Below are 12,184 nucleotides of genomic sequence, written 5' to 3'. Positions count from 1 at the left end.
ACATAATAGTGAGAGTCCAGTCCATAGTGGATCTAACATAAAAGTGAGAGTCCAGTCCATAGTGGATCTAACATAATAGTGTGAGAGTCCAGTCCATAGTGGATCTAACATAATATTGTGAAAGTCCAGTTTACCGGTTTCTCACCTTTTTTTTAAGGGGTGCCAGAAGTTGGCAGACTCGTCAGTGATCCTATGTCATGTTTGTCTGATCTTGAACGGGATTGTGCTGAAAATCTCAATTTCCCCCTCTGGGATTAATAAAGTACCTGTGATTCTTTAAGGTGACCTTGTTTTTTCCTAAAAGTTTTATGAAATTCTGCTCAAAACTTTGTTTTATTTTGCCAACTGACAGACAGACGGAACATTGGCATTGATCAATGACATAAAAAAAGGATAACATTGGAGTGATTTACCGTACTTGCAAGGTTAGGTTTGTCCTGTTCTATTAGATTTAGTTGGAGTGAGCGTCCATCTTCAGCCACTGTTTGACATCAGAAGAAGAGCAGCATGAAAAGAAGACAAAAGGTCACAGAGGTAGAAGACGTTTGTAGAAGTTTAGGTGAGCTAAGCACCTTTCCTGGCTGAAGAAAGCCAATCACAGCACTTTCTGCTGCTCGTCAGCAAACAGCAACACAAAAGTGTCCAGCACAGCAAGTGATTCATGGCTCTTTGCTCCTGCTTCTTTTCTTGTGCGAGATCAACATCCTTTCTCTAAATCTGGGATGCCAAAAGCCCTCAGAGCAAAAAGGGCTGCCCCCTAGTGTTGAAAGTGGAGCGTTGCAGCTAGACACATTGCAATGCTGTCTTGTACATAGAAACATTTATTCTCTGTACATCTGTGAGGAGTAAACAATCCAACCCAGCCTTAGAAAAATAATTTAGTTCCTCTACAGCCGCATACTGTAGACGTGGCAAACGTTATGGGATTTGTCACCAAATCAAAAAGTGTGCAAACATGTCATCTAACTCTGAAATAGATTTTGTGTTCCATGTCTTCCAGGAAATAGTCTTTGGAGTTCATTTTAGTCTCTCATATTTGGCTTTCCGAGTAAAAAGAAGTAGAATGTGTGCCAACATGATGGAGTGTGTGGATTTGAAGATTTCGCGAGCATCCGAAGTTCTTCAGTGAATTAGTACGACACACGAGGTCGGTCTGTGTTGACCGCAGTGTAAACAATCACCCGGGAGTCTTAGTTGATCAAGTTCTTGGCTTCTTTGCAAGGGAGGGACAGCTTTTTTTGGGGAGGATTTAACTGACAGGATGTCAAAATGTTGAATCCAACAGGTGGCGTCAAAATATCTTGGTGCAAAAGACAAGATGTTCACCTGCTTTGACGTCTCTGTGTTTTAGTCCGTCTTTAGTTTGCTGGCTGTGAGGTCAGGCAAAGCAGCCTCAGCACATTTGCTCAGTGGACGCCATGACCATGTGACCAACTTACTGTTGAGCTGGTCCAGACTGAAGTTAGGACCACGGCCCTTCATGATCCTGCATGGGGTGAGGAAGTATATATTAATGATATATGTGAGCTATCGAAGTTGTTGACATTTGTATCTTTTGCGGACGACGCCAACTTTTGTAGTTCGGGACATGACTTAAAAGCGTTATCAAACATTATTGAACAGGAAATGATTAAATTTAAGAGATGGTTTGATGTCAATAAATTATCATTAAATGTAAAAAAAACAAACAAAGTTTATTGATTTTTTTGAAAGAGGAAAGGGGAGGAAACAATCAAACTATCAATTTATCGGCCGATGGATGCTTTAAAATGTGATATCAGAAATTATCGGTTTCGGTTTGAAGAAGTAAAATTGTGATTTCTAGCGTGGAAATGTCAGAGGATGCCACCTCCATCCATCCATCTTCTTCCGCTTATCCGAGGTCGGGTCGCGGGGGCAGCAGCCTAAGCAGGGAAACCCAGACTTCCCTTTCCCCAGCCACTTCGTCTAGCTCTTCCCGGGGGATCCCGAGGCGTTCCCAGGCCAGCCGGGAGACATAGTCTTCCCAACGTGTCCTGGGTCTTCCCCGTGGCTTCCTACCGGTTGGACGTGCCCTAAACACCTCCCTAGGGAGGCGTTCGGGTGGCATCCTGACCAGATGCCCGAACCACCTCATCTGGCTCCTCTCGATGTGGAGGAGCAGCGGCTTTACTTTGAGTTCCTCCCGGATGGCAGAGCTTCTCACCCTATCTCTAAGGGAGAGACCCAAACTCATTTGGGCCGCTTGTACCCGTGATCTTATCCTTTCGGTCATGACCCAAAGCTCATGACCATAGGTGAGGATGGGAACGTAGACCTGTGCAACAAATCCAGTCGTGACATTTCCTTGCTCCTAAATATTCCAAAGTCAAGTGGGAGGCCAGGTAAAGTGACCATGAGGTCAGCATAGTGCAAAGACTTTCTGCACAGTCACTTGCTACACAGCTGCTAACTTCATGTCACCTTCCAATTAGCCCACGTACAGTACGCAGAGAGCTGCATGGAATGGGTTTCCATGGCCGAGCAGCTGCATCCAAACCACACATCAGCAAGTCCAATGCAAAACGTGGTGTAAAGGACATCGCCACTGGACTCTATAGACAGCAGTGGAGACACCTTCTCTGGACTGATGAATCACGCTTTTGCATCTGGCAATCGGATGGACCAGTCGGGGTTTGGAGGTTGCCAGGAGAACACTACATTTCGGACTACATTGTGCAGAGTGTGAAGTTTGGTGGAGGAGGAATTATGGTGTGGGGTTGTTTTTTTAGGTTAGTTCCAGTGAAAGGAACTTGAAATGCTCAAGGATACCAAAACATTTTGGACAATTCAATGGGATGGCACTTCTAGTTCACATGTGAGTCAAGGCAGGTGGCAATATAGTTTGTTTACTATTATTACACAACTTTTTAATGCATTTTATTAGTAGATTTTTTTAAAAACTTAAATGTAAAAAAAAAATGGTAAGTTACAATAATATCACCTCAAAATGTAGTGTATATTACTGTAAATGGAAAAACAGTACTGCTGTTTTTATGGTAAAAAATGGCAGATCGGGCTTCACGGTGGCAGAGGGGTTAGTGCGTCTGCCTCACAATACGAAGGTCCTGCAGTCCTGGGTTCAAATCCAGGCTCGGGATCTTTCTGTGTGGAGTTTGCATGTTCTCCCCGTGAATGCGTGGGTTCCCTCCGGGTACTCCGGCTTCCTCCCACCTCCAAAGACATGCACCTGGGGATAGGCCCCTCCCACCTCCAAAGACATGCACCTGAGAATAGGCTCCTCCCACCTCCAAAAACATGCACCTGAGAATAGGCTCCTCCCACCTCCAAAGAAATGCACCTGGGGATAGGTTGATTGGCAACACTAAATTGGCCCTAGTGTGTGAATGTTGTCTGTCTATCTGTGTTGGCCCTGCGGTGAGGTGGCGACTTGTCCAGGGTGTACCCCGCCTTCCGCCCGATTGTAGCTGAGATAGGCGCCAGCGCCCCCCGCGACCCCGAAAGGGAATAAGCGGTAGAAAATGGATGGAAAATGGCAGCTCAGTTGCCAGAATTGTACTGTAAAATTTACATTAGTTTTTTACTATGTATAATAAAACTGTTAAATTTTTGCTGCCAGTTTGTTAGTTTGTTTTTTTTACCGCAAATCAACAACTGCAGATTTTTCGGTGCATTACTGTATATCCCGAAACAGCATCAGCGTATTACAGTAAAAAAAAAAAAGTACAGATTTTTTTTTTCCATTTACAGAAAAACACTAAAAAACAGCATATCTCACAATTTTACTATGAAATCCATTGCTACTTTTACATTGCAGTTTGATGGACAACTTGCTTTGAAATCAATATTATCAGTATTTACTTCTACTTAAAACATGGTTTGAATGTTTGATATATTTTTGCATTGTTAGACATGATTTAAATTAACATAATTTGTGATTACTTGGAGTTATTTTTCTCCCAAAATAGAAAGAAAGTAAGTTACAGTACTTTATTGATACATATTTCGTGAGGCAAATAAAACCAAATGTCTGCCACATCTGGCACCTGCGATTCAGAGGTGACCTGACCCACCTGGACAGGTGTAAAAGGTGTGGACACTGTTTGAAAGCAGCCCATTAGAGCCGAGTGTTTGAACACCAATCTCCACTGCTTCCGTCAAATCCACATTTTCTAGTACACACTGTAAAAATAAGAAGGGGGCACATGATTGTTGGTGTAAACTAAAAGTTACAATATTCTGGTTTTAAATATGTCCTCCAAAACATAACTGATAGTTACCTTGGTGCACGCAGAACTCATGACAGACTTGTAGAACTCCCCATCCACAAACACCTAAAATGCCATATCATTGAAAAATACTCTCACCTATACATTGAATTATTACCACATATTAAACTAATAATGTGTCTGTCAAAATAAGCCATTATCTTTTTTTTTATACAATGTTGACAGTACAGTACAGGAAACATTTGGACACACCTTCTCCTTCACAATCCCAAACCCATTGATGATCAACCCTGATAAGGCACACCTTCCATCCATCCATCCAATTTTCTACCGCTGGTCTATCTTAGCTAAAATCAGGTGGAAGGCGGGTACACCCTGGACAAGTCGCCACCTCATCACAGGGCCAACACAGATAGACAGACAACATTCACACTCTCCGGACCATTTAGTGTTGCCAATCAACCTATCCCCAGGTGCATGTCTTTGGAGGTAGGAGGGGCCTATCCCCAGGTGCATGTCTTTGGAGGTGGGAGGGGCCTATCCCCAGGTGCATGTCTTTGGAGGTACGAGGGGCCTATCCCCAGGTGCATGTCTTTGGAGGTACGAGGGGCCTATCCCCAGGTGCATGTCTTTGGAGGTGGGAGGGGCCTATCCCCAGGTGCATGTCTTTGGAGGTAGGAGGGGCCTATCCCCAGGTGCATGTCTTTGGAGGTGGGAGGGGCCTTTCCCCAGGTGCATGTCTTTGGAGGTGGGAGGGGCCTATCCCCAGGTGCATGTCTTTGGAGGTAGGAGGGGCCTATCCCCAGGTGCATGTCTTTGGAGGTAGGAGGGGCCTATCCCCAGGTGCATGTCTTTGGAGGTGGGAGGGGCCTATCCCCAGGTGCATGTCTTTGGAGGTAGGAGGGGCCTATCCCCAGGTGCATGTCTTTGGAGGTAGGAGGGGCCTATCCCCAGGTGCATGTCTTTGGAGGTGGGAGGGGCCTATCCCCAGGTGCATGTCTTTGGAGGTGGGAGGGGCCTTTCCCCAGGTGCATGTCTTTGAAGGTGGGAGGGGCCTTTCCCCAGGTGCATGTCTTTGGAGGTGGGAGGGGCCTATCCCCAGGTGCATGTCTCTGGAGGTGGGAGGGGCCTATCCCCAGGTGCATGTCTCTGGAGGTGGGAGGGGCCTATCCCCAGTTGCATGTCTCTGGAGGTGGGAGGGGCCTATCCCCAGGTGCATGTCTCTGGAGGTGGGAGGGGCCTATCCCCAGTTGCATGTCTCTGGAGGTGGGAGGGGCCTATCCCCAGTTGCATGTCTCTGGAGGTGGGAGGGGCCTATCCCCAGTTGCATGTCTCTGGAGGTGGGAGGGGCCTATCCCCAGTTGCATGTCTCTGGAGGTGGGAGGGGCCTATCTCCAGGTGCATGTCTTTGGAGGTAGGAGGGGCCTTTCCCCAGATGCATGTCTTTGGAGGTGGGAGGGGCCTATCACCAGGTGCATGTCTTTGGAGGTAGGCGGGGCCTATCCCCAGGTGCATGTCTTTGGACGTGGGAGGGGCCTATCCCCAGGTGCATGTCTTTGGACGTGGGAGGGGCCTATCCCCAGGTGCATGTCTTTGGAGGTGGGAGGGGCCTATCCCCAGGTGCATGTCTTTGGAGGTGGGAGGGGCCTATCCCCAGTTGCATGTCTCTGGAGGTGGGAGGGGCCTATCCCCAGTTGCATGTCTCTGGAGGTGGGAGGGGCCTATCTCCAGGTGCCTGTCTTAGGTGGTAGGATGAAGCCGGAGTACCAGGAGAGAACCCACGCAGTCACAGTGGAAAACATGAAAACTCCACACCGAAAGCAGTAATCAGAGCAAAGGGTGGCTATTTTGAAGAAATTAGAATATAAAACATGTTTCAGTTATTTAATCTTTTTTTTTGTTAGGTACATAACACCACGTGTTCATTCATAGTTTTGATGCCTTCAGTGACAGTCATGAAAATAAGGAAAACACATTGAATAAGAAAGTGTGTCCAAATGTTTGTCCTGTACTGCATGTATGTATGTATGTATGTATATATCTGAAGTTCGTACCCTGTATCCATACACGAATGTGCCGTGACTGCAGCCCAGCTCGTCCAGAGGAGGCCTCTCCCAGCCAATCAGGAGGCTGCTGTGACCCACCTGTTTGATGACCTCCACAGAGAGCACCTCTGCTGGACATTCTGCAGATAATCATACAAAACACGTCTTACACACGCTGCCTTTCTGACAACAATTCAGCAACTGCAGTCCCCAGAACTGTAAAATGCAATGTTGTGTCTCAGGCGGGGGGTCAGCAACCCTCTTTAGCGCCGCCCTAGTGGCTCCCTGGACTTCTTTCAGAGATGTGTGGAAATAGAAAATGATGAAGAAAAAATAACATTTTTGTTTCAATATATATTTTGTAGAACAAACATGACACAAACCTTTCAAATTGTTAGAAAGCCCACTGTTTATGTTATACCAGCGTTTTGTCCTACTAATTTCAGCGATCCTTCAACTCATCATAGTTTGTTTACATGTACAAGTTTCTCCGATGCTGCCACTCATTCTTTGTCTCATTTTGTCCCCCAAAGGTTTTATGCTGTGCGTGAATGCTCAAAAGTTATAACACTTATATAAGACTTTTAAAGTCATTTTGATAGTAGGCTAACATTGACACTTACATCATGTGTTGTCTTCATTATAACACTTATATAAGACTTTTAAAGTCATTTTGATAGTAGGCTAACAGACACATCATGTGTTGTCTTCATTATAACACTTATATAAGTCTTTTAAAGTCATTTTGATAGTAGGCTAACATAGACACATAGTCATGTGTTGTCTTCATTATAACATTTATATAAGACTTTTAAAGTCATTTTGATAGTAGGCTAACATAGACACTTACATCATGTGTTGTCTTCATTATAACACTTATATAAGTCTTTTAAAGTCATTTTGATAGTAGGCTAACATAGACACTTACATCATGTGTTGTCTTCATTATAACACTTATAAAAGACTTTTAAAGTCATTTTGATAGTAGGCTAATATAGACACTTACATCATGTGTTGTCTTCATTATAACACTTATATAAGTCTTTTAAAGTCATTTTGATAGTAGGCTAACATAGACACTTACATCATGTGTTGTCTTCATTATAACACTTATAAAAGACTTTTAAAGTCATTTTGATAGTAGGCTAACATAGACACTTACATCATGTGTTGTCTTCATTATAACACTTATATAAGTCTTTTAAAGTCATTTTGATAGTAGGCTAACATAGACACTTACATCATGTGTTGTCTTCATTATAACACTTATATAAGTCTTTTAAAGTCATTTTGATAGTAGGCTAACAGACACATCACGTGTTGTCTTCATTATAACACTTATAGAAGACTTTTAAAGTCATTTTGATAGTAGGCTAACATAGACACTTACATCATGTGTTGTCTTCATTATAACACTTATAGAAGACTTTTAAAGTCATTTTGATAGTAGGCTAACAGACACTTACATCATGTGTTGTCTTCATTATAACACTTATATAAGTCTTTTAAAGTCATTTCGATAGTAGGCTAACATAGACACTTACATCATGTGTTGTCTTCATTATAACACTTATATAAGTCTTTTAAAGTCATTTTGATAGTAGGCTAACATAGACACTTACATCATGTGTTGTCTTTATTATAACACTTATAGAAGACTTTTAAAGCCATTTTGATAGTAGGCTAACATAGACACTTACATCATGTGTTGTCTTCATTATAACACTTATATAAGACTTTTAAAGTCATTTTGATAGTAGGCTAACAGACACATCATGTGTTGTCTTCATTATAACACTTATATAAGTCTTTTAAAGTCATTTTGATAGTAGGCTAACATAGACACATAGTCATGTGTTGTCTTCATTATAACACTTATATAAGACTTATAAAGTCATTTTGATAGTAGGCTAATATAGACAAATCATGTGTTGTCTTCCTTATAACACTTATATAAGTCTTTTAAAGTCATTTTGATAGTAGGCTAACATAGACACATAGTCATGTGTTGTCTTCCTTATAACACTTATAGAAGACTTTTAAAGTCATTTTGATAGTAGGCTAACAGACACTTACATCATGTGTTGTCTTCATTATAACACTTATATAAGTCTTTTAAAGTCATTTCGATAGTAGGCTAACAGACACTTTAATCATGTGTTGTCTTCATTATAACACTTATAGAAGACTTTTAAAGTCATTTTGATAGTAGGCCAACAGACACTTACATCATGTGTTGTCTTCATTATAACACTTATATAAGTCTTTTAAAGTCATTTCGATAGTAGGCTGACATAGACACTTTAATCATGTGTTGTCTTCATTATAACACTTATAGAAGACTTTTAAAGTCATTTTGATAGTAGGCTAACAGACACTTACATCATGTGTTGTCTTCATTATAACACTTATATAAGTCTTTTAAAGCCATTTTGATAGTAGGCTAATATAGACACTTACATCATGTGTTGTCTTCATTATAACACTTATATAAGTATTTTAAAGTCATTTCGATAGTAGGCTAATATAGACACTTATGTCATGTGTTGTCTTCATTATAAGACTTTTAAAGTCATTTTGATAGTAGGCTAACAGACACTTACATCATGTGTTGTCTTCATTATAACACTTATATGAGACTTTTAAAGTCATTTTGATAGTAGGCTAACAGACACTTACATCATGTGTTGTCTTCATTATAACACTTATAGAAGACTTTTAAAGTCATTTTGATAGTAGGCTAACATAGACACTTACATCATGTGTTGTCTTCATTATAACACTTATATAAGACTTTTAGTTTTTTGTGGCTCCAGACAGATTTTTATTTAGTTAGTTAAAGTACCAATGATTGTCTCACGCACGCACGCACGCACGCACGCACGCACGCACGCACGCACGCACGCACGCACGCACGCACGCACGCACGCACGCACGCACGCACGCACGCACGCACGCACGCACGCACGCACGCACGCACGCACGCACGCACGCACGCACGCACGCACGCACGCACGCACGCACGCACACACACACACACACACACACACACACACACACACACACACACACACACACACACACACACACACACACACACACACACACACACACACACACACACAGAGAGAGAGAGAAAAGTGTCCTCTGCATATGAGCCATCCCCTTGCTCACCCCCCCCGGGAGGTGAGGGGAACAGTGAGCAGCAGCGGTGGCCCGCGCCTGGGAAGCCTTTTGGTGATTTAACCCCCAACTCAAACACCCGGGGTTTGAACTCACAACCTACCAACCTCAGGGCGGACACTAACCACGAGGCCACTGAGCAGGTTTCTGCTCCAATATGGCTATTTCAACATTTGGGGTCTAAGGTGTTTGCTCACAGTTTCATTTTACCTGCTCTGGGTCTTGAAGGTCTCATCTTGCCAGGAGCACTGTGGGACCGTGGTGCAGACTTGGATGGTCTCTCAGGGAAGTGGAGTGCAGTGATCTCCACAGCCCCACTAGGCTCTGATGCCAGGCTGACATCCACCTCGTCGTGGACATTCTCTTGACTTGGGGCACTTGTGTCTGAGGCAGTGAAGTCACTAGCTTTAAAGATGGCTGTCGTTACAGGAGATGTGGTTTGGGCATCAGCACTTTTCAGTTTAGGAGTTGTCGGTACATTAGTGTCGCCGCCTGCGCTGGGTTTGACTTTGCTTGATAAAGCCTTACCAAGGAACACGCTAGCAGAGAGCGAGGGAGGAGTTTTAAAGTGATGGTTAGCCAAGAAATGAGGTGTGAAGAGCTTGTTGGTGCATCTTGCTGCGACTGCGTTAAAAAGCGCTGGCGGCTGATTTCTTCTTGCAGCAGCTGTGGTTGTCGGGGCTAGAGGGGGTTTGGCCAGGCTGGACGCTGTGCAGGGTGGGAGAGGGCCAGCAGGTGGAGCAGTGATACAGGCGCTCTCTAGCTTTGTCTGCAAGGATGGAGCTGAGAAGGAAATACTTCCTCTGGACTCTTCTCCAGAAGCCTTGGAGACATACACATGTATTTAGAAGTGAACACAAGGTGAAGATGATGTCGATCTTACCCGAGGGACACTCAACATGGTCTGCTGCAGTTGCTCCTGCAGGTTGAGGATTTTCTCAGGACTGCTCAGCCTCCTCCTGACGGGGCTGACTGAGAGAGGAGGTGCAGGACTTTGGTGAGACCTGCACCGGTCCGACACGTTGGAGGACACCGGTCTTTTGTTCAGGGGAGACGTTTTTTCTGGTTTATCATCGGAGGGCTGCAGCTGTTAGGTAGAGGTCAAACATAATACATCAGTGTTTTGTTCAAATTTCAGTACTCGGAAAAAAAAGTCTGAGGGATATAAAATGGTAAATGGGTTTTACTTGAATCACATTTTTCTAACTTCAAGGTACTCAAAGCGCTTTGACACTATTTCCACATTCACACACTGATGGCAGGAGCTGCCATGCAAGTGCCTAACCAGCACCCATCAGGAGCAAGGGTGAAGTGTTGCTCAAGGACACAACAGACGTGACAAGGTTGGTAGAAGGTGGGGATTGAACCAGGAACCCTCAGGTTGCTGGCACAGCCACTCTCCCAACCGTGCCACGCCGTCCCACAGACTTAACCTGACTTCAGTGTGGCACTTTTAGACAAGGATACGTAGGTGTAGTGGGTAGAGCGGCCGTGCCAGAAACCTGAGGGTTGCAGGTTCGCTTCCCACCTATTGACATCCAAATCGCTGCTGTTGTGTCCTTGGGCAGGACACTTCACCCTTTTCCCCCGGTGCCGCTCACATCGGTGAATGAATGATGAATGAATGATTGGTGGTGGTCGGAGGGGCCGTAGGCGCAGACTGGCAGCCACGCTTCCGTCAGTCTACCCCAGGGCAGCTGTGGCTACAGATGTAGCTTACCACCACCAGGTGTGAATGAATGATGGGTTCCCACTTCTCTGTGAGCGCTTTGAGTATCTAATAATAGAAAAGCGCGATATAAATCTAATCCATTATTATTATTATTATTATTAGTGTCACCTAGACGGGCTGCAGAGAAAAGTGAAACAAAAGCTAAAAGCTTAAAGACTCCAGAATTAGGTCAAAAACATTGGTCGTTATTTTACCTTTAGCGCAGGTCAAATTATTTCCATTATACGCGACAAACTGGTCTGAATATAAAAACAAGACAAAAAAAGACAAAGGGAAACTATTCAAGCTATTGCTATTGTTGGCTGTGGTTGTAAGCAACCTCCTGATGTAGGTTTTTATTACCTCCACAAGATGGCAGTAGCCGCATTTAAAGTATGAAGAGGGGTTTTATTTCTACTTGACCTTTGCATGTGTTTAGTATCTTAATTAACTGTTGGTGTGAAACTCTTGGGCGTTATTTGCTATATACTCTTTACAATAAAGTCAGCAGTAATCAATCAATCAATGCGGCATAGCTCGGTTGGTAGAGTGGCCGTGTCAGCAACTTGAGGGTTGCAGGTTCGATTCCCGCTTCCGCCATCCTTGTCACTGCCGTTGTGTCCTTGGGCAAGACACTTTACCCACCTGCTCCCAGTGCCACCCACACTGGTTTAAATGTAACTTAGATATTGGGTTTCACTATGTAAAGCGCTTTGAGTCACTAGAGAAAAGCGCTATATAAATATAATTCACTTCACTTCACAAATTACAAGTGTCTCAAAGGGCTGCACAAGCCACAACGACATCCTCGATTCAGATCCCACATCAGGGCAAGGAAAAACTCAACCCAGTAATGGATGAACAGTTTGCTGTTAAACAGTCATTGTTTAAAATAAAAAGTTTTTGAATTGTATGTCATTTCCGACAACAAAACAGCCTCAAATTATAGCATGCCTCCAATAACTCTGTCCTCTTTGTATTTGGCGGTTCCCTGCTATGCTAATAAATAATGAGAGAAGATTTTGCTGCAGGACCAT

The 12,184-nt window shown here is 43.7% G+C and overlaps 1 protein-coding gene across 4 annotated transcripts in view; it reads right to left on the bottom strand.

Moving 5' to 3' along the window:
- Positions 1-314: 314 nt before the first annotated feature.
- The window catches only part of LOC133552543 (trichohyalin-like), a 41,850-nt gene continuing 29,980 nt past the window's right edge, over positions 315-12,184 (bottom strand). For 2 of the 4 annotated variants that reach the window (XM_061899774.1, XM_061899776.1), the window contains 6 exons: positions 10,320-10,523; positions 9,647-10,259; positions 6,263-6,393; positions 4,260-4,313; positions 4,053-4,161; positions 315-1,486 (listed from right to left, as the gene is read on the bottom strand). In XM_061899774.1, the coding sequence (XP_061755758.1) occupies positions 1,479-1,486; positions 4,053-4,161; positions 4,260-4,313; positions 6,263-6,393; positions 9,647-10,259; positions 10,320-10,523 (1,119 nt within the window). In that variant the 3' untranslated portion in view covers positions 315-1,478. The remainder of the gene's footprint in view (positions 1,487-4,052; positions 4,162-4,259; positions 4,314-6,262; positions 6,394-9,646; positions 10,260-10,319; positions 10,524-12,184) is intronic. The other 2 variants (XM_061899775.1, XM_061899777.1) reach the window with 2 other exon arrangements.

The sequence above is a fragment of the Nerophis ophidion genome, linkage group LG05 (assembly GCF_033978795.1).
Source record: "Nerophis ophidion isolate RoL-2023_Sa linkage group LG05, RoL_Noph_v1.0, whole genome shotgun sequence".
Taxonomy (NCBI): Eukaryota; Metazoa; Chordata; class Actinopteri; order Syngnathiformes; family Syngnathidae; genus Nerophis; species Nerophis ophidion.
The sequence above is the reverse complement of the archived record's forward strand: the minus strand, read 5'-3'. Positions and strand labels throughout refer to the sequence as shown.